At 42.3% G+C, this 27,425-nt stretch overlaps 2 protein-coding genes across 4 annotated transcripts in view; one reads left to right on the top strand and one right to left on the bottom strand.

Annotated features, from left to right (window-relative positions):
* Positions 1 to 11,676, bottom strand: part of LOC118768923 (importin-13-like) — a 36,285-nt gene extending 24,609 nt beyond the window's left edge. Inside the window, exons 1-3 of one of the 3 annotated variants that reach the window (XM_036515909.1) lie at positions 11,606 to 11,676; positions 10,894 to 10,984; positions 309 to 434 (exon numbers count right to left, since the gene is read on the bottom strand). In XM_036515909.1, the coding sequence (XP_036371802.1) occupies positions 309 to 434; positions 10,894 to 10,962 (195 nt within the window). In that variant the 5' untranslated portion in view covers positions 10,963 to 10,984; positions 11,606 to 11,676. The other 2 variants (XM_036515902.1, XM_036515917.1) reach the window with 2 other exon arrangements.
* Positions 11,677 to 13,231: 1,555 nt separating this feature from the next.
* On the top strand, positions 13,232 to 27,015 carry LOC118773740 (mucin-2). The gene is made up of 5 exons (XM_036522802.1): positions 13,232 to 13,729; positions 22,049 to 22,366; positions 25,555 to 25,860; positions 26,448 to 26,614; positions 26,732 to 27,015. Exons 1-5 carry the CDS (start codon positions 13,663 to 13,665, stop codon positions 26,774 to 26,776), a joined length of 903 nt encoding a protein of 300 aa, XP_036378695.1. The 5' UTR covers positions 13,232 to 13,662; the 3' UTR covers positions 26,777 to 27,015.
* The last annotated feature ends 410 nt before the right edge of the window (positions 27,016 to 27,425 follow it).

The raw sequence follows: 27,425 nt of genomic DNA, 5'->3' as shown, positions 1-27,425 counted from the left end.
CGTGTTCTCAGAATAAAATGCCAGTTGTTCACTGCCTGACCTGAGTCAACTGTGCCAGGAAAGAAATCACTTGTATAACCCTGCTGGGTATGGTACAATCATGAATGATGAGAGCACACTCCATGAGTCACACTTTCCATGTTACCGCTGCAAATGTTTTGAGAAGAAAGAACGACGGAAATAAATGTTCCGGCACAATACTTAAACCATCAGCTTTAACACTGGCAAAGCTGAAAAGTGAAGAAAACAAATGAGAATTAGCCTTATCAGAATGTAGAATCAGGTGATGTTCCAGAAGGGTGGCTCACCTTGTCTGGGCTGAGCAGAGCCCAGCAGAACTGCCACGCTTGGGGAGACACCTGGGCCTGCATGAGCCATTTCTGGGCCAGATTCTTGTTGTCAATGTTGGGGTCATAATACAGCTGGTGAAGAGCCTGCAAAGAAGCCGTGAGAAAGGGGACTGAGATACAGACATTTACAGCAGAGTGTGAGGGAGAGGGATGAAAGACAATGCCTATGCACTACTATACAAACAGATTTCTTGGCTTCAGTTAACCAACAATTTTGTCATTCAGCAAGCCACCCCATCAGACTGAATTCAGTCGGTGAATTTAAATAGCCTAAACATATAAGCAGTTCCCTGGAGTGGGGGAAAATGGAGTGGATACACAGGCACACTTCAAAGAGAGGCAGCATGGGGAGCAGCTGTTCTGTTCTGTACCCTGCGTACAGTCAGGAAAACACAGTAATCACACAATTCCCCCTAGTACGTGTGTGTGTGTGTGTGTGTGTGTGTGTGTGTGTGTGTATGTGTATGTGCGTGTGCATGTATGTGTGTGCGTGCGCAAGTCTGCGCATGTGCATGTTTTTGATGGACATTAATCATTACAGAAATATGGCCTCAGTGACTGGTTTTTATTATTATTATTCCCCTAGAGGAATCATACGCAGTAAAGCTAGTCTTTCCTCCTGAATGCTGGGCACTGCTGCAGACAGCCCTGGCGAGAGTCAGGAACCCAGTGTTTCTCTTCTACACGACTGTACTCCTCACTGTCCAACTAAATGCAGAATATCTGTAGCTCTGAGGACTGAGGCAGAGAGAGAGTCCGGTTTACAGCACACAGAGTTACCATCTGCTAAGCCATGTCAGGTGACAGCTAACGAGCTCTCATAATGAAGTGCATCTAACAAGGGGGACATGTGGTGTGTGTGTGTGTGTGTGTGTGTCTGTGTGGGTAAGTATGCAGGTGTGGGTGTTTTATTACCCAGGCAGACTGTATTATCCCTTTTTTCTGCATCTGGAAATCAGCAATATGGTGGCCACCCCTTGGGCAAATGCCTCATCCGGCAGCAAGAGACGGACACCAAGCAGGGAAATAAATCTAACTGCCAGCTCTGAGACTGCATCGAGGGTTTAGTGCTGAATCTGCAGGCTCTCCGGATGAGAAGCCGCCAAAATCGGTTTGGTGATATAACTTGATTTGAGAGGCATGGGCTATACATAAAAAAACAAGACCCTCACTGCATAGTAGCTGGAGACGGTCCAGGATTCTACCAACTGCAGGCTCTTGTGCATACGGCCCCAAGGGCACACAGAGAGCTTTATAACCCCCCCCCCCCCATCTTCCCATTGCCACTGCAACGCCTCTCTTTACGTCATCCCTTCATTCCCAGGTCTGATCGAAGGTTTGAACAACTGACCTTGAAACTCAGCAGGCATGTTAATTAATGCTATGCTTCCCAGAACTACTTCTTAGCCCCCCACACTGTCTGGCTCTATTCTGTTCACACAACATTTTTATTGCACTTAACATACATCTTTTGGTGAAGAAAATGTAGCTTGTTGCAACACACGGCGAAAACAACATCAAGAAATCTGTGTCAGGCAATAAACATTGGAAGGCACAGAATTGCATTCCGTGGCAGAACGAATCAAGCATATCCATATTTATGTCTGCTCCGGAAGATCAGAGCTCGGAGCCAGCTCTGTGAGAGACTTGTTTTTTTATGCTGTTGTCGCAGTCATCAAAAGAGGAGCTTCAGGTGTACACAGGGCCATTAATGAAATTGCTCATCTTCATTTGCTTAATTGGACCACAATTTTCCAATTCAAAGTGGCTGTGGATCACTAACTGTCTTTCCAACAGATAGCTGTCAATACTGGACTGACCTCCTTGCTAGCTCAATAAGCGGCCGGCTGTGTTGCTAATTACCGGTAACTTTAATTAAAACAACTAAACGGATGGACTGTGAAAACATTACTTTTGTTTTGGAAGTTTAAGAATGTGCCACCAAACACAGGTAGGAAGAGCTAAAGCGCTTTCCTAAACCTATCCCAAAATGTACAATTATTCACATTTTAACATGACAAGATTATCATATTTTATTATTCTTTCTAGTTTAATTCTAGTCTAGTTGAATTTTTATAGTCATGTTTCAGCAACTGCTGGTGCCTGCAGTGTGTCAGGAGGCAGGCTATAAGGAAATGGTGTTGCCCCCAGCCCCAAACATTTGGTTTGTATCTACACTAAACATTGTGTTTAACAACACCGAATATACAAAACACAGCATATCAAATCTATATTCTGATATCACTTATAATGTGTATTTTTCATATATTTTTCAAAAACAAAATTTTAATTACTAAAACAGTAGAAGATATTCTTCATCTTAATGTCATCGAATGACATACTAATTCCTGAAGATATTCATGTTCATGCAGGAATTCATATTACTTCCAAAATACTACCTGTAGAGTTCACTATTCTTACTAGGTGATGGTTTTGCCTCTCTATCACTGCATTAGTATGGCAGCCCTGCAGACAATGCCCTGATGTTTCCCTTTTTACACAGACAGAAAAATCCAGTTACCCTGCTTTTGAACAGGATATGAAAACAAAATCAAAACTGACAAGCATTCAAACATTTACAGGTGGAGAAACTTTTTAACTGTCAAATAATTAAGAATTAGAATTAAGAAAATGTATTGTTAATTACAGGAAACAACTGTGCAAGCTGGCAGTCATTAATGCTAACTAGCAGTGTCTTCTCTGGGCTGTTGCTGGTTGTACGAGGCTAGCTAGCTTTGTAATATTGAACAATAATGTGTGACCTCACTAAATGCTTATCATCAATGTTAAGTTGCAAAGACAATGCATTTACGAAATTTCCGATACTTCTATTTTGTGGTTTTAAAATATTGCTATTCATCTGAAACACTACAGACGCACTACCTTTTACAGTAATATCAGACAACCCATTTATGTTATACCTGTATAAGGTATAGCTGGATAGCCAGCAGTAGTTTTGGTGTGAATGTTAATGTAGCAGTATTCCTGACTGTTTCTTTTAAGTTTTGTGTAATATTTTATATTAGTCATGTCAAGCTACAGTAGCTAACCCTTGACAGTGCTTTTGCTGGCAATGTGCGATTTGTATTAGTTAGTCAGTAAGAGCTGTACTGAATCAAAAACTAAATAACATTGTCAACACAATGCATTATTTTCACAAACAATTCTGAAGCCACTGAACACAGGTGTCACATCTTAATACATAATCTTCCTCAGCGTCATCCGATTGCTGAGGCCTGAGACACTTGTGTTAGAATAACAATATAAAACCATTCTCAGAGGCGTCTGCAGTGCTAGAGTACCTGCCGCCTGCCATTCCTTGCTCTTGCTGCTTTTTCCATGGTTTATATTGCCATGGCCACAACCTTTTTGTTCAGGCTATTTTAAGCTCTGTAGATACGAGCATTTTACATTACACACACACACCACCATTATTTTATTTACAATCAACTCCTGATGGCGCTGAAGAATTCAATAGGCTTGAAGGAAAAGCCTCATAGCAATACTCACCTGACATGAACTATTCACAATGGATTCAGGCTGATGTAAAAGTGACAAGTCTTCCATAACAATGTCGATATAAAGGTATTTTAATGACAGGTATCTAGAATAATACTGCATGGTTGCAATAATAAATGTAAATGTAGCAGAAAGAGGGGTGTGCAGTGAAGGTACTCTAAGCCACCCAGTTTAGACTCTACTACCACACCACTTTCAAAAAACTCACAGCAGGGAAGTGCTCACTGGCCACTGTGAAATGAACTAATGTAGTTACATAGTTCAGATATGTATGCTACAGTTATCTACAATGACAGTTACAGTAAAATAAATCACAGCCTGCGCTTTGGTTAAGTTACTTTAACCAAATTTCTCTGGAACAGCAGGTGGCAATGCAAAAATGCCAAGGTCTGCCTCAGGCACTAAATAATCACAAGCTTGTTTTCCCTTGTTTACAGTGAGAGTTATTATCATGGCAATCAGTCAATATGTTTTTCCAGGAATTAAAAAATGGCTTGAGTGAACTAGACAGCATCGATTACATATGCACTCACATTGTGCTGGAACCTTGAAAATAAGAAAAAGAAAATGGATGAGCTAACCGTGACAGCAGGACATGAAAGGGACTGGACATAACTTACAAACAAGCAGGAGACAATGAATGGTTATTTCATGGTTATTTAATGATATGGTGTAATGCAAAAACTACAGGCCACTTGGGCTGCCCAAGCAATATTGCTTTTAAAAGCTACAATCAGTGAAATTATTGAAGATTCAGAGAGTGAAACTCACCAGCACAAGTTGTGTACCTTTTATCTTCACACAGAATATGCACTCTGCTTTACGTGGTCTACAAGTGCACACTGTGTTTTGGAAAACAAGCCAGCTGCCCCTGTCAATCCCATGGTCTACTTCCACTTATCAATACTTCAGCTATTTTGTTAGTTTCCATAGTCCGTGCCTGCTGAACTTCTGCCAAAATTCACTTGTCATGCAGCAACAACTAGCGTAACCACTACAACCAGCAGTGAGTGTTCCCACATGGAGAACTGACACAGCTGTGCACCTGGGAATGGGATCTTTCTACAGGTAGATCCTTAGCCTCATGAGTGCCTATTGTGCCAGGTTAAAAAATACTAACAGCACTGTGTATATACACAACCACACCTTGAAATGTAGAACATCCCCCCATCCCCCACCTACTCTGAGAAAAGCATCAGATTGATGAGGACAAAAACTGCAATGTCAGCCTAGTGTCAGTGTTGTCTGCTGCACTGAGTCAAAGGAGTCTTACTTACACTGTCTTCTTTCACAATCAAAACTGGTCCCAGTATATACAGACTGCAAGCTAATAACTCTAATAAAATCTGTTTATTTATAGCAGAAATATACCATTCATTGGGGACATGTTCTAGAGACACCAATGAATGGGGGAAACCCACAAATAATGTACTGTAAACTACCACTGATAAAGACATGCGCAATCACAAAATAACCACATATACCATACAAAAACAATTCAACAAACTGATGATTATCATGTATATCTGTGCAGTAACACTATGAATTTGTGTAATACGTAAAATAAGAAGCTGTGGGTTAGTGCAGTGTTCTGTGGCCCAGGAATCCAGGAAACAAGAGTGCTGACTGGTGCGAATATTAAAATGCGTGAATCACAAACCTACACATAGCAAGGGCCTCCTGTATAACCATGTATATCAGCGCTGCCATTGTTGCATTCACCCATCTATAATCATATCTCAGCTATAGTCACAGTGAAGCTTTTAATTTAAAACAGAGAAAGAGAGGGATCACATTAAGTTTTTTTTTAGCTGAAGTATAATTATAAAACTGGAGAGTGATTATCCATTTATTTCTTTATTCACATGAAGCAATGATTAATAATGAAGCTGCGTAACACTTAATTTTCTTTCTCTCTCAAGTATAGCCATTTATGAAAACTGGACACTCAAGATTCCAGCCCACTTCATGTCTGTGTGGCAATGGGGAATGTTGGACTGGTTCCTCTGTTCCATTCAAAAGAGAAACAATTACGATGTATGAAAATAAGGGGTACAGCTTGTCCTATTGTGCACATATTTGTTTTTGGGCAAACCGCACAAGTGCTGAAGCGAGACTGCTGATGAACGGAGATGGAATTAAGCTAAACAAAACGGCAAAGTTCAAACAAGAGCTATTATTATGTCTTCGGGGGTTTATTTCTGCCAGTGACACAGCTACTACAAATAGAACACTGTTTTCTCTCCCCCCTCCTCTAACTTACTGCCAGCGTCTCAGCTGCTCCACCCTATCTCTACCACAACATTGGTACAAAATATCTGTCTGGCTTAGGGTATGTTTCACTGCTCATCCATAATGACGACATCAAATCCTGTTCCTTCCGGTCTTTCACTTACCCTCACTATTTCCATTTCAGTGGTCCTGTACCCTGTACCCCCTGACCCCCCCCCCCCCCCCCAAAAAAAAATAATGACTGCAATCATGACTGCAACACTGTCATCCAGGGAGGACAGACAGACACTTTCAGCACGCTGCAGTTTCTTGCAATGGAACCTTGACCACAAACAATGACCTCAGGTAAAACTTCAACTTGCTTCAATTGAGCAATGTGCTCACCATTTCCCTTTTTCTCCTTTGGAGCCACTTGTATTTGGTGTTATTCAGAGTTTAAAGTGCCTTCCAATAAGAAACAAAAAGTGAAAAGCACAAAGATAATTTGAGCAGATAAAGCCAAGGTTTAAGTTCTTATTGATCAAAACTGACAACAGAAAGATCAAATTACAGAATCTTTTAACTAGCTGGTAGTTTCAGTCAATATTTGTACACAATACTGACTTACAGAAAAGTGCATCTTCTCCCCAAAATATAAAACAACTCATGTTATTCATTTTGATAAACTCACTGAACTCACCAACCTGAGACTATATACTTGCTTTTAATACTGAATCAAACTTAAGAATACACAGTGAAAGCCTGGAGCCCTACTTTTTCATGTCGAAAACACCCACAATGCACCAGCCTTGACAGCAGTAAATCAAATGGCACTCAAGCAACTGAACGTTGCAGGGTTTTGAAGGCTTACATTTTAAATTATGATTCCAGGCCAAGCTGCCACCCATATTGGGTTACTCTGCTTCTGGCACAAAGCTCCTGTGAAATGATGTATCAAGTTCTACTGTGTTTACTTATGGAACATTGCTGTACACAACACAAAATGGCTGTCGCAAGCCAGTTCACTTCCAGATAGTGTTCATATGCATATCCACAGGTATACAGATAAAGTATGAACATACTCTATGATAATTGTCATAGATGCATCATATGTTTTATATTTTACATATGTTTTATATGTAATAATTATGTATAAGACTCTCTGAGTACAAGTAGAAGTGGAAACTGCCATGTAGCTGTATATTCTGGGCTGCATTTGGTTCTTTTCAAAGAGACATACTGCACTCTTGGTCAGTCACGATGACAATAGCAGTTTCTGAACTTAACTGAGCAAATCACTCGCTCCCTTGTCCATTCCCTCATCCTCTTGTGATCCAAATGTGATTGGCTTAAAAACTGCCTTTGTCACATGGAGGCAGTGACAGCCTCTGCCTCCTGTACCGTCCGTGACAATTCTCAATGTCCCCTTGTCCTCTACACTGGGGCTCACACATGCGGCATAACAAGAGGCATTGTGCTGCTGGAACAGAGGCTGGGACAGACACCCCCTTGACACACAGACACACACACACAGACAGACACACACACACACACACACAGACATAGACACAGAGACACACAGACAGACACAGACAGACACAGACACACACAGACACACACAGACACACACAGACAGACACAGACAGACACAGACAGACACAGACAGACACAGACAGACACACACACAGACATAGACACACAGACACACACACAGACATAGACACACAGACACACACACACACACCACTCTCAGTCAGTTCAAGACGTGCTGATGCCTGTCACTTTCCCCACCGTTAATTTGCACCGTTCCCTTCTGTCGTGCAGCACGCCAAATTTACCTCTGAACTGAGATGATAAGGAGAAGCGCCTTCGCGATGCAGGCATCAGTCTCAGGGATTCTGCTGCAGTCAAAAATAACAGCAGTCACCTGGTTTTCCCAAACACAGGCTTAATTTTTGTGAATTTCAAATTTGGGAAATTAATTTTTATTGAAATCTGAATTATGTTGTAAATGCTATAAATGTTTTGAGGGAAAAAGTTCAGAAAGCAGAGGGACCTGTTGAAACCCCAAATATGCCACCTTAAAATGCAAATCTGCAAGTAAATCTGTAAGTATCATACAACTTCTACCTGCACTACAGACAATGACAACATAGACCCCTGCAAGCTACTCAGCAGCATCTGACTTTGCCTCTTACCTTTCTCTACATCCCTCAGCATCTCCCACTCGCTCCCTTTAATCTCCCTGCTTCCCCCATCACTCTCCCTGCCTCTCCCTCTCCCGTCATCCATGTTCTTTCACGGGGAGAGAGCAATCTCTACTACATTCCAATTTCCTCTCTCCTGCCTGGATGTAATCATGACTGTCGCTCACCCCCCCACCCCCCCCACCCCTTCCCTGCTCTGACTGTGTCTCCCACCTCACCCCCTGCTGTCCTCCTCCATCACGTCAGCTCCCTGCTCCTCCACTGCAGCACCTTTCACCACCTGCCCCTCCGCTCCCGGTCCCAGAGAGCCGGTCTGCCCTGGCAACAGCACAGAGCGTCCACACCCAAGCACCCTCTCCCAGCCTCACCGTCAACGCACCACACCATAGTAACTGACTGACTGCTTCCTGCACACAGACGGGCACAAGCACACATTCACACATGTCCAGGACAGAAATAATAGTCCACCCACACGGCAAAGTCGTTTGATTTGTTCGTACGACTTCGGCACATCCAGAAATGAAGAAGAATGACAGCAAGAGAAGGTAAATCTTTTTTTTTTTTTGTGTAGGCTAGAACCTGGTGGGCTCCTGCATGTACTAGCCTGGAGCTGATACATACTGCAGCAGTATTACCTGATCAGCAAAAATTCCATGTAAGGAATCAGAAATGATGCTTCCTGCCTGGCACAAATAACAGACACAATACATACATGGCTGGTACCACAACACACCCACGCAGAGCACATCAAAGCAGTCTACAGTCCCCCCACCACCACCACTGAATCCATAATGGTAAGCAAATCTATAATGAACCATGAATATCATTTCCTGGTGAAAATTTCTGTCTTTATCTACAGTACATTGCAATATGCACCACATTTAAAAATCATTCTGAAATGCTCTGAAATGGCTTATTTCTAAGCTGACTAGCCATGGTCTAAAACTAAATCACACATATGGGCAAAAGGAGGAATAAACGTGTGACTTCCAGTAGCAGATCAGTCCCAGCAAAGATTTATAAAATAGCCCCTTTACATTTTCATCTGTTGGCACACAATGACCTTGCAGTATTTCCTGACTGATCGTTATGAGCGACAGTTGCTGTGTTATAAAAGGCTAACACTTTTTTTCCCTGGCGCGGCACTGCCAGACTAGCTTCCAGGTGCAAATGCAAGCGCTGGCAACTTGTGAACCCATGCCGCTGGAATACGCCCCTGGCAGGTAGAGAAGGCAACCTCAGGGACCGGTGGCTTCATGGCAGTAACCGTTGCAGCGGGACATGAGCAGATGAGTACCATTTCAGAGACAATAGGGAGCAGGAGGGGCAGCGGAGCGGTGCGGCGGCAGACGTCACTGCGACCACCACTGATCCAAGTGCGTTACACGCTTTCCTCTGCCCTCCAGTGCAGGCACTGCGCTGCTGCTGCTGTGAAGGCCTGGAGCCCCCTCACCTTGGCTTACCTTACTGTAGTCCTGAGCCTAACCTTCTGTAACCTCTACCAAAGCTCAGCACACTGAGCATCCACTAAACACCTCACTATGGTCCAGCTGCTAAAAAAACAAATAAACAAAAAAAGGGTACCCTACCCATTAAAGAGCTTCATGTGTGTTGCAACAACCAACAGCTGTTCAAAAAACACAGTTGAAAATATGTAGATGTTTTGTACTGCACTGGTAATTCAAAAAAAAAAGAGCATCATTAGAAACACAATTTGTTTAGGCTGCTCCCCATATAAAAATGGAGTACCACTCCCTAGAACCCTTTTTTAAGACAACAGTTCTCAAGCTTGGAGGAGAACCAAAGCAAGTGACACCAGTCCCCGGGTAGGAGAAAATGATAAACTGTTGAGGAAAAAAAAAAAATAAAAATAAGATCAAGACTCTATTCAAATGAGACAGGACTTAAACAGTAATGACTCTAAAATCTTCAGCAGCTGCAATGAACTGGGGGAAATTCGCGTAAAATTACAACAGAGTAAAAGGGAGGACAGCGACGAGATATAAGAACACAAAATCAGTAGATAGCGATGGATGACAATGTCAGTGTCCGTCTTGGCCGTATTACAATCCAAATATAACAGGTAAATATAACATGAATTTTACTGAGGAACAAAGCCCTGACATCCCCATAGCCTGCTGCTCAATGCAAAACGTTTCCCAGTTGTGAGTTCTTGTAGGAATTTCACCCCTGTGGCTGTAGTTTGAGTAAACTTGTGTGGACGGACGTGTCAAACTGATATTCTATCAAACTAATGCCCTCTCTGACTGACTGGAAAATGCGATCAAGTCAAGGATTCTTCACCCCGCCCAAATTTGGGTTTGGGTTGGGAGAATTCTTAGTTTCGGCGTTACGGTGGTTAATTGTAACCCTGTAGTTATGACAAACAGCTAATAAAACGACAATGATGATCACAAGTTCATTACAAACGAATGGGGTGTAGTAGCTGACCACGGTAAAACTTAAAAAAACATATTTTTAAAACTCGACAGTGCTAGAGGGGACAGTAGCGGAATTAAAACTGAATACTTAATAACAAGATGTCCTGCCGGACACTGTCAGATCAATCAGACAGCCTGTCTGCCCGAATCAGAGAGAGGGCTCACCTTTTCCACGTTCTCCACAGTGAAGTCCAGTGAATCCGGTGTCTGTGTTATCCTGCCCGGTGTCTCCATATCGAGCGCGTTCGGTCTGTCACTGAGCGACACAGCAGCACAAGATGACCAGATACTGAGAGAGACCTGCCAGAGACGTCTGGTGATGCTTCGTCCGTCTTTCCTCCCTTCTTTAGAAAATCTCCGATTGCTAGTGAGCTGGCTACCTAGCTGGGCAGCTAGCGACGGCTTGAATGGCTAACAAATTAGCTAGCTAGTTATCGATCACAAAGACAACCCTGTTACTGGCTAGCTAGCTGAAGAGCTAGCCACAGACTCAAGACACTCTTCCCACACCCACATGCATATGTTTGTATCACAACAAGCTTGCTATAAATGCTCGATACGTTTTCGCCCTGTATTCTGTGGGGGTTTAAACGATGCTACCCCTGCCTCCCCTTCGTCACTGCAGCCTCTCGCTGGGAGTTGCAGTTATGCCGCTCACGGTTCGTCCAATCACCGCCTGGTTCGCGTAAAGACACAACAGCGACCAAGAGACTAGATAATACCACCGCGAATCAATATTAGCTATATATACAGGTATCGCTAACGGTTACTTAATGTTAAAATCCCGCCTGCCGTAGGGTTAGAAGATGTTTAAGTACCGAACATCTTGACATATGTTGTATTACAATCGTATGTCCCTTTCCTGACATCAACTCACCGGCGTTTTCAGCGAAGCAGGGGAGGATCGCTAGCTAGCCAGCTAGCTACAACAGTGACAGCTCATGTAGGGGTCCTCGTAAAAAAGAAATAAAATGTATTATGAAATATACCTTAATTTATGCTACTGTTTGTATTATTGTGAATTACTGTTCTGAGGAAAATGCCTAAGAGTGTTAATGGAGGGACAGGGCACCAATAACAAAAAAGTATTTTAACATACTTGTAAAATAACACTATGAAATACATGTATGTGCAATTACTGAAAGTTGCTTGTGTTTTGCACATTTAACATTTGGTTCACAGATTTTTTTTTTTTTAAATACCTGCTTATGGTTTTTGTTTTTTTAGGGAGGCGAAGTGACTAAGGCTATGTATAGGTCCATCGCATTGCAGTATGGTACATGCTGTTCTTTTTTGCGTCGAACGGAATAAAAATCGAAAGCGTAACAGCGGCTCCTAGTGGCGGTTAGGAAGCAATATGCCAGCGAGTGCGCTGCTAGTCAGTAGGTATTTTAGGATGTTCTTAAATATAAGCAGGAAGTACACATTATGTTAAATTATTTTGTTTTATGTTCAGATGTATTCTCTTCAGTTTATTCCCAGTGTCTGTTTTATCGGAAATTTTTAGGCCATATGTTACATTACATTTCATTATTGTAATGTGGTAGACGCTCTTATCCAGAGTCCTACGATCAAACAAATTTGAAATACTATTACCGGTTTACTTCCTGCATATTGTCTGGTTATTAATTGTTTCAAAATGAGCCCATAGGCTACTTGGCTAACATGTAGCAATATATTAAATGTATAAATTAAGAAAATTGCCCTTAAAATGCAAAGTGACCAACATAAACAGCCAGCTACAGCAATTTGTATGTGAGTCAGGATACGCGGAGAGCGGCATATGTAAAGTATAAACAGGCAACTTATACAAACAATTCTATTAGACGAGCCGCGAAAAAAATAATTTGAATATTAGCACGATTTTACTGTTTTACATAACAGCAAATATCCGCAGCATAATAATTATTGTAAAGAAGAGAAACCAGGTTATGTCACTAGCGTACCAAATTGCACTCATTAGTTGCCTTACACCAACAGTTTGGTTACCTCCTTATTGGGCTGATTAAAGTAACTAATATTGATTCCAAATTTAAAGTGAATGTAAGTTTACCAGCTGAAAGCTGGCACAAGATAAGCAGATGAACAGTCCATAGGCCGGTCTGTCACGCGGCAGGTGGAACTGGGAATTGTCACGCTGTACCATCTGTGTCCACTGTTTAACTGTTTAACTATCTGGTTGCTGGTACCTTTTGACTCGACGTATGACACAACCTAAAACTGATTCCGTGGACTTTATGTTAATAGGAACATCCATCACAGCTGTTTTAATCAATGTCCCTTTAGGCCTTCTTTGATGTGAACCAGTAATACTCCAGTATTTAATTCCGGTGACATATTTGGGCACAGTGGCAAGATGCCTCCTTTATAGGAAAAAAAGAATAAAAGAAATGATGCGGATGGTAATGGCCACTGAGTTTTCAAGGCGTGCCGGTTAGACTGGGAACGTAATTGACTGTACTGTAAGCAGACTGCACCCTCCACCTCCTCCGGAACGCACAGATTGGGTGAAATGACAGGCAGAGGAGGAGGTCTCCTAGCGAGAGGATCAGGAGAGGCACAGAAGAACATCAGCTACATCAGTTCGACGAGCGTGGGGAGAACAGAGGAAAAGGCGATCACATTCGAATGAATGTATATATGATTCGAACGTTGGGTTGGCGAGGCTTTATTCCGGTCCCAAGTCGACGAGGAGCCCTCTCAGGCGCCGGGTGAAACACGTGGCACTTTGTATTCACTCTGGCTTTTAGGACATTACTTACGGGAACGTAACTGGTAGCTGAGCGCCTCACTCTCTTCCTTTCACTTCGATCTCGTTGTCCGGAGTTATACAGATAGCTAGTTCTGAGGGCCGCTGACAATCGAATAAACCACGGAGAAAGAAAGGAAGTCACCAGTGGATGTTATATCTGCTTCAACTTTACAAGAAACGCTATGGAAATTAAGGTGAATTTAGTGCTGTGCGCACTGGTGTTCCTCATCTGCTCTGCGCACTTGAGAGGTAAGATCACTTGCAGCATGATTTAAAATCAGAAATATAGAAAGTGGTGTGAGAGAAAGGTGTTTTTAGGGTACCTTGACGTGAGTCTGATGCATGCCCGTTATAGAAAATGGAGAAAAGTTTTAGCCAACTGAATCACGCGAACGAACGCCGAGACCTAATGTATTTTATTTTCAAGGAACAGTGGACTTCATCATTTCAGTTCTGAAAGTTGTCACTATGATTTACCCAGCCCTGTCACTTACATGTCTGCCATATTTATTCAAAAGTTTTTCCGGCCTGTAAATAGCTAGTTTGGTGTGGAAAATATATCCCCTAATTGTTAATTATTCGTTTTTCTTCGTATCGCTCCGTATTTGAACAGTTACATGATTGTGTCGTGCAATTCTAGCACTCGTACATCTATCTGACTATCGGACTTTTTGTTACGATGCTATGATACTTATGAAACAATACTGTTTTGTATGTATGTATGTATGTATGTATACACAAATTTGGCCACTCACGCATAGATAGACGCTCCTATGTTGAGGGAAAGATGTTTACTGAATTGGGGTTGTGGTTCCAAGCAGTTACAAGAACATGAAGTGTTAATAAGCAGTGGTTTGAGTCTGCTCATACTTTCCTTCTTCTCTATCCATAATCAGCTAATTAATTTCCTGCCTCCTTATTACTTTCACATACGCAGTCACGTAACACATAAACACATCTACACAGTTTACACACAGCTGAAGAGGGTGGAAGTCACACTTATCCAAGTTTCATCCTGCAGTTTTCCATCTCCTGCTGCATCGTGTTGTCTGTGTAGTTTTCTGTAATTCTTCCTTCTACCTTCTGTCTCGCTTAATGCAGTTTTGTATTATTGCAAATCCACCAACTCCACTGCAGAGTGCAATAATACTTGTGAAATGGGCTTTCAGCACGTCATAAAAGGGAACTGCGACTAGATTAGGTGTAGCTGAGTCCATTACCTAGTCTGCCTTTTCATGAACTCTAAAAAGTACAGTGAAAAACAACCAATTTGCACAGCTTATAAATTCTACAAGAGCTGAAAACGGATATGTGCTTACAATTAGCCCCGATTCACAACAGTCAAATCACCAATCTGAGATAATTGAGCTTTTGTGTCCTGAGGCAAAGAAATATTCATCATTCAACACCAATTGGTACAGTGAACCCCTGACCTGATTAAAGTGCAATCTACAAACTGATACTGACTTTAAGAGCTTTCTGGAGGCATGTTTCCTATTGTTTCACAGAGGTATTCTATATGATACAGCAAGAATTGTGCCTGTGTACATAATGTAGCTAGAACCAAGTGATAATTTGGCATTACACTCAGTAGATCATTGGGGTGTCAAGCTTCATGTTTTCATTGACAGCAGGATTCAATCAGAACTGATTGAACAGCAGAATAATCAAGGTTTTTCATCACTGCAGTGTAGCTACATGGCCATGGATCTAGAGTGGATTAGTATGCATTGATTCATCAGCTGTGTGGGCTCTGGTGTGCCTTTGGGTGTTTGTATATTTGACCGCAGCTGTGGGTCCTCAGTGCCTGTGTGAAAATTCTCCGCCAGACCACTGACCTGGTTTTCACACATACAGGGGGGAATGGCATATTTAGAGGCAAATGAAGACCAGAGCTGCTTTGACTTAAAAACAGAAGTTCACTGACTCTGGGCATTGCTGTCCAGAGCATTCTTCTTTTGTGCTGAATGATGGAGAGCCATTGTAACGTTCATCATATTTATGAGCTAGCACATGCACAGGCCATAGGTAAGTCCTTGAAACTGAACCAGGCTGTTATGGGCGAGTTACAACAAAGGTTTGAAAAAACATCAAACATTTCTTGTTCTGAACTCTGAACATTCTCAACTAATTCAAACAGGTGAGCTGACTCATGAGTATAGTTTGGTAGTGTTTATAGTCTTTGTTCCCATAGCATTACTTTTAGCTGTGGCTTCCTGACTTGTACATGGTATGAGGACAAGTGCAATTGCTTGTATATAACAAAGTAGGTCAGTACTTCCTGGTTGTTTTCTTGAGACAGAGTGCAGAATACATCTGTGGGGTCCTGATGGTTGCGCTATATGTCATAATCTGTTTGATCTGATTGATTCGCATATAGCTTGTAACAAGCCGCACAAAATCAACTGAGCTTTTTTAATTGTTTATGCTGGGGGCATAAGGCAATGATTTACTTCATGTCCAAGTAAATGTTGTGGTTAAATCCAAATGATAATAGGGCACGCATTTTCAATAGGCTCATTTTTTGAGACTCAGAGACAGCAGCATCCTCTGTTTTAGAGATTGTGTCTATGCTGTTATAATTACCATTACCCTGCAGCTACGTGTAGTATGGGTAATTTTACATGCCTTTATAAGGACCTGAAGATGAAGATTTCTTTCTACCTGTACTTTTTTTAGTAATTAATCCAGACTGTATCAAATCTGTGGGATAGGAACCATAATTAAAAATAACAATGTCACAATTGTTAACTACATTAATGAGGAAGTACACACTAGCTATTTAAGCAGATGAAAATTACTTGCTGGTTAAGGGCTGATCATCTGACAAATTATCCATTTTAAGGTTGAGCTGCAGTTTGCGTGTCCTGTTTGGAAAGGAAATATTGAAGGGCTGTAACCAAACACTGTTAATTCTAGACAGTGTTTAGAGGCTATCTTGCTTAAATAATCAGAAGTAATATTTGGGAATACCAGTGCATGCTGTTGAACCCTTGAGCAAGGTATTTAACCTGAATAGCTTCATTTAATATCCAGCTGTTGAGTTGCCTGGCGTCTGCTAAGCAAATGAATAAGCTAACATAATAACATGTAATCAATACACAGATATATCACTTTCACTGCAAAACCAGTGTTTTGCGGTTGTCTGGTGAGAAGCCTGGGCCACACCCTTCCTCTACTCCCCCCTCCGTTGTCTGGGTCTAAACGATTAGATTTCCCCTTGGGCACGGTGATGTTGTGTTGTGATAAATCTGTGGGGAAGGAAATAATGACATATGGGGATGTCCACAGGTGATCACAAGTTTCATTGAGCTTATCAGATATGAAGGTCTGAGTGGCCTTGTGTTTCTGTTCACACACTGTTCCCCTTGTGCTTACGTCACAGGCCTGCCTGACGCATTGATGCAATCTAACAAATAGCAACTCCACCCCCTCTCTCCCCCGTGTCTCCATCTCCCCGCATCTTGCAGAATCGTTTTGCCCTTTCTCCCTGTTTCTTACTGAAACTGTCTTTGTTCTCAGTCCGACCCCCTCTCCCTTCTTCTCTCTCCATGCATATGTCGGCCTACCTCTTCTTTCTCCCTTTTGAAAACTCCTCCTCTAATAATAACATTTTCCCTCTCTTACTTCTTATTTTTCTCACATTTTCTGTCTCTCCAACTCTCGAGCTCACGCCGCTTCTTGCATCAGGTTCTTCCTTGTAAAACCTGAGCACAAAAACAGGTCACCGCCTCTCTGCCTCTGTGGCTGCTAACTTCCTGTTGATCTGAGTACCAGTCTCATGCTGCTCATGTTGGTGAACCTTTTTGCTGCCTGCGAGCATGTCTAGTGACAGTTTGTTTCAAGAGCCTGCCATCATCAGATACTCAGCTTTAAAGGCCAAAGCAATTCCTTTTGTGTCAGCAAAGCACAAACACCTACTGAATCAATGTTTTTTTTTTTTTGGTTGCAGTGAGGAATATTCTTATAAGGCAGTCTGCAACAGGCAGTGTTTACAGCATTATGTGATCTTTGTAATATATTATGCAATACTTATACTATAAAAAATTATACTAATATTGAAATCATATGGTATCATAAATATCACAAAAATTCATGTTATATTGCTTGTTATATTACTGATGTCACATCTCGATCATTGCCATGTGTATCAAGTAAAATTACATTAACATCTGTAAATACTGTAACAAGGCGTCTGCATCTCTGCATAATGTACATATTAGGCCATACAATTTATTGTGCAGTAGATCTGCACATAATTGTATTGAAGCAAACATTGAATCAACAGAGCTACACTGATTCAACATCAATTATCTCATTGTTAATGGCAGAAAAACAACATTTGAGGACATAACAACAATGTTCATATAGTGTTAATGATAATTAAGTTGATCTAATGTTGATTTTATATAGATTGAATATTTCCATACCCTAATTATACAAAAAATAGATGTTGTATTAACAACTGTACATTTTAGTATTGAATAAAAATATTCACAAATTGAATATGAATTGAGAATATATATTTTTCTTTATTATGAGGATTTACATTATGCATTTTCTGCAGACTTCTATTTTAAATAGCATTTTGTAGGCAACTTGCTAAAGTAATTATCAAGAATAACACAAGGTCCCAAGGTGATCCCAGTTTTATGCAAGATCTCTATGGAACTTCCACTTTCTGTATAGATACCTGATTATGTGTTGTTTCCATGTGCCATGTTTAGTTGTAGCTACATGGCCACAACAGACATGGATTCCTATAAAAAATATACTGCTTCCACATTATATCTCTAGGAGCACTTAGCTTACGAAAGATATCAAGTGTCAACCCCTTTTCTGGTCCACCACTCTCATGCTAATGAACGATTAGCAACCAGTGTAAATGCTAGCTAGCAAGCTAAAAGAAAGTAGCACCTGGGCATGTACTAGCCAGTTATTTGGAAAAATGGTCTACATTAACAGGCTTTTAATACCCCACTGCATGATTTTGCCTTTTTGTCATTGTCATTAGTTTTTTCCCCTGTGTTTTGCCATTTTCATTGACTTGTAGATAACTAGTGTGTGCAGAGAAAAGACACCAATAGGAACAAAATGGAAATGAAAGTTCTCCCTCATTTTCCCACGCAGCCGATGATCTTGCCATCTGCCTGGACACGTTCGATTGCAGGAGATTGCACCACTTACTTGGTATCTAATTCCTCCATTGTTCAATCCATGAACACACCTACTTCTGCCAAACATAGTGTAACCATGAGATGGCCACACTAAGTACTAGGCAGCCACCTGTAGCTGGAGTTGCCTCCCTTCACAGCTGGCTGTGAGTGGAAATAGCCTCATAAATGTAGCCACATTAAAATCCACCTTTAGACATGGGAATGGGAACAAGCCCTTAGGCCTAAGACTGCTAGTTTGAAAGCACCAGTATAGTGTATTGGAACAGAGCCTACAGCCTACTTCTTTCCAAGCAAATCCAAAGTTAAGTTGCTAAACTAAATCACATGTGAATTTGTTGAAGTCATATTGTGCAAAATGAATCCTGAGTGGTGATGCCCATTGTTTTGTGTTAGATGTTTTTATAAGATATAAGTTCTTACTTCTGACAAAGAACAGAAATTTAGTCCCAAGGTCCAGGGCACAAAATGCATTGCATCTGATTATTTTTTAATTTTTTCCTTGAAGTGACTTGAATTGTTGTCCACATTCCGAAATAGAAAGTACAGACTGTGATATCATATCTGCCATTGGCACCATTCACTTGTATTTCCTTGCACCTTCTAAGCTAGTCTCCTAGCAACAGGTGTAGCTACACACAGGCACATTCTAAATTAGCTGCCTGCCGTAATAACAGGTGTACTGGGAATGATACTAAATGATCAGGAGATGGGTTACTCATCACACATTCAGTTCTGAGCTCACCAATGAGCTCATACGTGCCCTTCTTATTCCGAAGAAGATTCAGATGCCCTTTATGTCTCTTCACTGTCTCTTTTCCCAATGTGCTGTCTATGTTGCAATATCATGAGGATGGTATTCATTTAGCAGTATTTTTGACATTACAGTAGTCCTCTGTTTTAGTTAGCACTCCTGTCATTTCTTTTTTGCATTACAAGAGGCCATGAAGGTTATCAGCCCTTCAGAATAAATATTTAACAGATTTTTCACAGCACATGTGGCAAAAATCCATAATGTTGAAGGAGAAAAAAATCCTCTTAATATAGATGACTGATTTTCAATCCTGCTCCTGGGGGCTCCCTGCTCCGCACATTTTCCATCTTTCCCTGCTCTACCTACCTGACTGAACTCATCAGTGGCACTTTTGATTAGCTGAGCACACCTGATTTAATCAAGAGCATGTTAATCACACTAATCAGGTGTGTTTGGAGCAAGGATGGATAGAAGATATGCAGGATAGTGGGCCTCCAGGAGTAGGATTGAGAAACACTGATATAGAAGTTTGTAGCCCAAATTCAAACACTAGTTCTATTTATGCCCTCCCCCTTGTGGCACACTACCTGAGGATTCCTTAATGGAACAGTGATTCATGGGAAACAGAGGCATTATTGTGCAGCTCTGCTGAAAGCCCTTGTCCTGGGTGTGCTTTCTAGAGTAGCTCTGCACACTCCCCAGTGTTGACGTGGATCATCTGCCGTATGTAGAAACTTGCATGCTTGATGAGAGAAGGTGTTAGATTGGCAAAGGTTTTCAGGTTATAAATTAGAATGTGCTAATACCACTGTGACCTGGCTTTCATCGAGCGTGGAGGATAGGGGAGAAGAAAAAGAATGATCTTAACCAGGACAGAGACTGTCCAGATTGTTACGCAGAATAGGATTGCCAGAGTGAAGAGTCTACGCAATTAGAAATTATGGATATTAGCATCCTGTTTACAGTGTCATAGCTGTAGAATGCCCCCCTTAATCACCCTGCCCTAGCCCCTCACAGAGCTACCAGAGCTACAAGAGCAAAAACACAACATCACATACAGTGGTGAAATGAATATGGGGTGTGTCCCAGACCAGGCATGAGGATGGGAGTCCTCTCTTCACATTACACTTACATACCTGCTGACAGCGTCTAAAAACCAGTGCATTTGGGACACATTCTATTGTCACAGTGACGTCACTAGCGACAGAGCAAGAGAGGCTGTACAAGAAACCATGGAAACGGCAGGAGCGGTGACTTGTAGAAGAAGCCTTATCAGGGCCAGGGCTTCTGCTTCCTGCTCTGTCATAACAAATCATTGCAAAATATCAGAGTCATAATTCTAAATGTCAGTGTTGACGCTACATGCATTGCTATGTGCTTATCCTAGTACAGATAATTTCGATGATCTTGTTCAAATGTTCAGACATTTTAACACCATGGGCACAGTGTGATAGGTAACTTGTTTCCTAGCAAATATCTGCATATTCCTAAAAATTGCCTAGTCACTGTTGTGAGCAAGCAAGCAGCATTTGTTTCATTTAATTACCCATAGTTACTGTATGTAGCTATTTACTTAGCACAGAAGTAATTCATTAGGAAAGTGGTTGATAAGAAGAACCCTGTGATATCAGCAGAATCCTGGAAAACCAGAACAATGTGAAGTCTACATGCATGCATGCTGGATGAAAAGAAACGGAGAGAATTTCCTTGCCCTGCACTGGGAAATCTGCATTCATTCAAGTCAGTCAGCTATTTCCAGCACCATTAAGGGTAGTGCTGAGAAAAAGTGAGCACAAATGCCATCTGGGATGGAGTCATTAACATATCTATACATGATCTTTTTTTTCAGTTTTAAGAAAGAACTTCCAACTATGGGTATGGATCCTACTGATCCTTAGTTGAAGTAGGAGGCAATGGCTGGAGTGCAAATATACTTCAGTGAGAAAGCTTTGGAGGAAAGAAAAGGGGCGGCGGAGGTAGCGGGCCCTGCCCTGGCCTGAGGTGAAACTCTCACAGACACTCTGTGTTTGCTGTAGCAAGCAGGCCCCGGCTCCAGTGACCCGGACACTCCCCGAGATAAGTGCTGGACTGGCACTGGCCTCTCTCCCTCACACTGCCGCCTCTGCACACGTCTCTCCACACACATCCACCGGGCTGGCAGCCAGAGCCCATAAATAACGCTGGAGTTGTTTATCTGCTGTGTCTGTGGTGGTTCTGTCACTGCACTGAGACTGAGATCATGCTCTTGCTCCGAGCCGTGTGTTTACAAAACATTCCTGCCTTCACCCACCCGCTCTTCTGTCCGAAAAAGGAGATGTTTCCTGTACTTTATCGGTTCCTAGAGAAGCAGCATGAGTGGTGTAATTAAGCTGACTTTTCTGTCCTTCTGGTATTTGTAATTATGTCAGTGATACGGTAGCTGTGACAAATAACTTGGGCGGTTTGTTTTTACTCCAGATAAAAGGACAATGATCATTTTTCTCAATGGCCAACATATGAGCTTGTGCATGATTTATGCATTTCTTTGTACATTTGAATAAATATCACAGTATTTGATATGGAATATTCCTGGTATGCATTTGAAATAAAAGACAAATTGAAGGCTACATTTTGTAATGTGTCTTAATCTTCTGTTAACAGCTCAGGACACCGCTGAGTCTCCCACCTCCAACCCTGCTCTCCACACGACTAAAGGTGTAGCCAATACCACCCCCATCCCCCAAACCATGACTGTGAGGACGAGCTTGGTACCAGAATCTGCAGCTGAAAATACAACTGTCACCAATAGCTCTTTGAACCCAAGCAGCATCCTGGATACCCCGCTTACAGGAGGGCCCACAATAAACCACAGCAACAGCAGCACCAATGACACTGCCGGGACCTTCCCTGTCAGCACTCTACAACCCCTACCTCTGAACACCACAGTCTCCTCCAGCCCGCAAACTACTGAACATCCAGGTATGTGCAGTGATTAGTATTGTAGTGAATTGAGGTACTGTATATTTGAAATTATATAAAAATATATACATATACCTCTCCATATTCCTCTCCTAGCACTTTTTTACAGCTGTTCAGGAAGTTTACTCCAAAATGACTACCACAGAAAATGGAAATGATTTAAGTATGAAGGGCCACCAAATAAATCCACTGTTAGCCCTCAAGGCTCAAGTCCTCAGCATAAGCGAGGTTACAGCTGAATACACTTTGTGGGGCACAGCATCCATCTGATCATGGATTGGGGAGTTTCAGATCTGAGCTCTTGTTCCAAGCGCTCTCATACTGAATGACCTCAGCCCACACTAGAGAAGGACAGAGAACACCTCACGGAGCAGCACACTGCTAATTCATTGCTGCGCCAAGGTTAGAATTCAATGGCTATTTTTAATAGGCGCTTTTTGTGTCTCTGAGCTTGGGTTTCAAGGCTCAAAGCGGCGGCTTAATGGAAACATACAGGGGACTGAGGCAGAATATCCTCACCCTGCTCACCTAGGAACACTTTGCATGAAAAGTTGTCCTTGCACTGGAGTGGGCAGGAGGGCAATTTGCTGCAGATGGCTGGCAAGAGTGATACTGCAGACGTGTATAGAAGGAGAACCTCAGTGAATCTGCATGTGTCCCGGCTTACTTAGTACAAAAGCATACTACAAGGTAAAGAGAGAAAGAGAAGAAGCAGCGGACGCAGACCAAGGGTAGAAACAGAGAGAAGAAGAGAGGCAGCGCAATTAAATGAGGTGTGAATTCTGATAGGGAGGTGAGAAAGTTTGGAGTCTGCCGACATTTGGCAGAGACACGTGCACATCCCTTGCAGTTACATTTGTATGCGCTGTAAAAAAAAACGCCTCCCTCTTCCTGTTCATGCCCACCCCCTCCCACCAAGCACCCCCCATTCCCTTTCACGCGCAACCTCCCTCCCCACTCAAAAACACCCTTGTTCCTGTTCGCACACCCCCCCCCCCCCCCACACACACACACACCCACGCATAAACACACCCCGCCAACCTTGCCAATAAGTCAGCTCCCATGGGACGTTACACCAGAAAAAAAAATCCCCACAGCTGAACTGAAAACCTCAAAATGGCTGCTGCCACCAGGTCTGCTCTGAGTGTGTGTTCTCAACCGCAGTGCCTTCTCGTAACAGCAGCATTTGTGGATGTTTTTTTTCTGGCCCGTGTCCGAGAAATCAGCAATGATTGGAGAGACAGGGATAGTTCTGGCCACTGTGTGTCAGGATGCCCATTAGGCAGCAGTGTCAGCAGGGATAGCTGGCCATTTTCAGAGCTCAGTGCAGGCAGCATTGTGAGATAGCAGAGAGAGTTCAGAAATTCAACACTCAAGCATTTCTCTTCTCCTGTATGGAAATGCCTTCTATTGGTCACGTGTTTGTCTTACATTACCTGTCACTGGGGCAGTCGATTGTACAGATTATTTCCTATCAGTTGATCCTTTTAGTCAAAGCCTGCATTAGTGTTTTCCAGGGGACACTTTCAAACCAGATAAGTTTTCAGATTTCTGACAGTCTCAAATGTCAATTTGTCTGTAAAATCCTTAAAATTTCTTGCCAGGTGAGCAAAATAACCATTCAAACACAATACTTATATTACTGATTGTAATTGTAATTGTATGAAACCAGATAAAACTATAATGGCTTATAGTATACTCTGAAATTATTTTATTTATATCAATCGATTTCCTCTAGCAGTGTATGACTTTTATCTTCAAAATAAAATGAAGTTGCGAGAATGTTTTCAGATTAATGTACAGTATATGAATATGAGCTGAACTAATTTTGATGATGCATACAATACAAAAAAAGATGCTGGTGAGGTTAAAAAGGATGAATTAACTGTTCATACAGTGGAAAGTTCCTTTGACAATACAGACACATCAATATCTGTACCTGTCAGAATCCGTGAGCCCTTTTGTTGAACATAATTCCCTCCCCATGGCGTCTGATCATGGCGAAAATACATTCAGTGTCCCCAGCGATCAAATATAAACCAAGCAACAAGCAATTGAAGAAAAAGTAGGACATGTTGTTTATTTTGCTATTCTTCGAGGACAGGCTGACCATTCTCTAGCACTTAAAACTGTGACCAGAAGCCTATTTGGTAGCACCATGATGGCAGTAAATGATGGAGGACACAGGAGTGCAAATGCATAGACAGCAATGAAAGCAAATAAAGAAATTACTTTTCACAATGCTTGAGAACAGTCATTACCAGTTAGAAAGATTTACTGGAGATTTCCTTTGATTATTTGTGCAGTGTAAATTATGTTTTAACAAATTGTAAGTAATCCTAGATGTTATTTAGGGCAGGAAATACAAACAAAGCAGGTTTTTGCTTAAAAATCGTGTGCTTTCCAAATTTATATATTTGACATTTTAAAAAAGAAAGAAGAGTACGTTGACCTTTTGTAATATAACTGAAATAAAAGACATGGGACCAGAAAGTATTAAATTAAATGTTAAAAGAGGCCCCTGCATTAACTGAATTTACCGTTAATGGGTTTATAAACATGTGGTTTGTTGGATGTGTCAAAGTGATGATGTGGAACCTAGACTTGTATGTTTACAGTTTCAAATTATAATTAGTGTAGAGACTGCTGTTGAGCCAAGTATTTAACCCTTCAAAATGAGTAAACATAAATCTTATTATTATTATTGTTAAGTGATATCAGTGTTGTAATAATAATAAGGAATGTCCTTCATACAACACCAGTCATGGATCTTAGTGTGCTTTACGATGATAGGAAAGTAAGGGCTGACTGACATCACCACGCATGGGCAGTGCCATTTTATGCCAGAATGCTCAGCACATATCAGCTGATCTGGATTGAGACTGTATTTTGTTGATTCAGTATTTTGTTGTGCAAACTGGCCAATGAAAGCTGTAGGCCTATTTGCTTGAATGTAGATGGACAATGTTACAGTGCATATCCATTTGCCTTAATGCAATTCTCTTGATGTACACTACAGTAGATGTTAGTTCAGTCCAGATGGCCTTTCTGTCAGTGAATAACCTTTAAAAGAGACAAAGAAATCAGAATGAATCAGAAATTTCTGTTCTGTTCTGTCAAGACATGTAGAATGCAACAAGAACATAAATGGCTGTTCCTGACTTTTAACTCTGAACTTTTGCTTCCAGGCACCACAGCGAACGTCACATATTCTTCTCTGGCGAACAGCACCATCCTGGAGGAGCCTACCCACAGTCCTGGGGGGAACATCCGCTCAACCACACAGAGCCTCAACACCGACGGCCCCCCACCTGTCAGCAGCACTCCCCATGCTACTGTGCCCCACTCTAGCACACATCCACCAACACCTCCATCCAGCACCCCCACTCATCTCACCAGCACCATCACCACAACCACCACCACAAACTTGCAGACCTCCATCACTGCCCCAGCCAAACCAGACACACCATCCGAACTCAACGTGGGAGATGACGGTGAGCAGTTATACCTGTCTATATATCTGCGCATGTTCATGCGCGCGTGCGTGTGTGTGCACATCTGATTAAAGTGGGTGAAAGATCCTTTTCTCTTAACTAAAGCATACAAGCGAACTTCGGCTTTTAGGTTTTGGAAATACCAGTGATTGTCTTTGCTGAACAAGCAAACATGTACTTTTGGCTGGTTTAGCCCGTGAGCCAATCCAGGAAACTTGTTTGCTCAGAGAAAACAAAGAACAGAATTGCCTTTGTTACCCTGCCAGCCTAGTGAGTCAGTGCCATCGTGTTTCCCAGCAGCCCGGGGCACTCGCTGCCTGTGCTCCAGCTTGACATCTCACCTCACGTTAGGGTGACAATGGAAGTGGAGATCGCTTTGCCTGCTGTGAGATTCAGTTAACCCCTAATGATTGCTAAAATGGCTGTGGTGCAAGTTTGCTTTACTGTGTGTACAAGTAAATAGCTGCTTTTTACTTCGTCCAGGTGTTGGCGTGAGTGTGTGTGTGCATCTCCCAAAAACAGATCACTGAGCTCTGGTCTGTGGCTTTAATAGTGTGAGTCTCTCTCCCTTGTGCTTGTCGTAACAGACGTGCAACCATCCGTGCACAACTCTGGAACTGCGTTGGATCCCCTCCTGGCAGGCTTGGTGTCGGTGTTCATTGTCAGTGCCGCCGTCATTTCGCTGCTCCTTTTCCTCAAGTTCCGCCAACGCTACGAACGGCCAGAATTCCGCAGGCTCCAGGACCTGCCTATGGTGAGCCCGCCCGCGTCACACCTCTTTAATCTCTGTCTATGTGGAACTAATCGTGGGTGCTTTCATCTGGGGTGAATTGGAAATGGAAAAGTCAGATCTGTCCTTGTTTCCTTACAGGATGATATGATGGAGGACACCCCACTCTCCATGTACAGTTACTGACCAGCTCTCTCTGAGTGCCCCCCGCCACCCCCCACCCCACTCCATTCCCTGCTAAACCGTTGCTTTATGTTGTGTTCTATGTTCAGCCAGCAGGGGCTCTGAAAGTGCCCTTGTGCCTTGAGGATTGGAAGCTCCAACAGCGTTTGAGCACTTTATTGCAGTCTGATGATGTGTAGCTCTGAGCTCTGAGCTCTGAAAGAGTCAACAGTAATTCAGCCCCACCCCCCCCCCCCGCCCGAACTACCACCCCCCACCCCCCCATGCCCCCCCATGCACTCCATTAAGCGAAGCCACTCCAGTGACGCTCACTATCACACTGCCCTCTGGTGGAGTTAGTGAAGACAACATGGAGGACGGCGATGCTCTCAAGCATTTGACGCTGAGAAGAACCGGAGCAGCTAGAAGATGGACAAACTGTGAGCTGAGGATGCTGGCCAAACAGTGGCAGAGTCTGTGTGTGTGCACAGTGTTCTGTGTTTGCAGTTGGTATTTCGTGTTGAATTTCCTCCCCGTAGTGTATTTTTCTTCTTTTGAATTGCACAACTGAAAGTAATCACTCCTAGGTACAACGTGTAATTAGTCTTCAACACGTACTGCAATCTACTGCAATTTACACCTTTCAGAACAAAAAGAGTTTAACGCTGTGTGA

Source organism: Megalops cyprinoides, chromosome 2, assembly GCF_013368585.1.
Source record: "Megalops cyprinoides isolate fMegCyp1 chromosome 2, fMegCyp1.pri, whole genome shotgun sequence".
Taxonomy (NCBI): Eukaryota; Metazoa; Chordata; class Actinopteri; order Elopiformes; family Megalopidae; genus Megalops; species Megalops cyprinoides.
Note: the sequence above shows the minus strand (reverse complement) of the source record. Positions and strands in the feature narration are given on the sequence as shown.

What these genes read in the sequence shown, in the direction of transcription:
- LOC118773740 (XM_036522802.1), top strand. Translation starts at nt 13,663, where the DNA reads ATGGAAATTAAGGTGAATTTAGTGCTGTGCGCACTGGTGTTCCTCATC. An exon ending in CTGCTCTGCGCACTTGAGAG is followed by an intron (nt 13,730 to 22,048) that starts GTAAGATCACTT and finishes TTCTGTTAACAG; the next exon opens with CTCAGGACACCGCTGAGTCT. An exon ending in ACTCAACGTGGGAGATGACG is followed by an intron (nt 25,861 to 26,447) that starts GTGAGCAGTTAT and finishes TTGTCGTAACAG; the next exon opens with ACGTGCAACCATCCGTGCAC.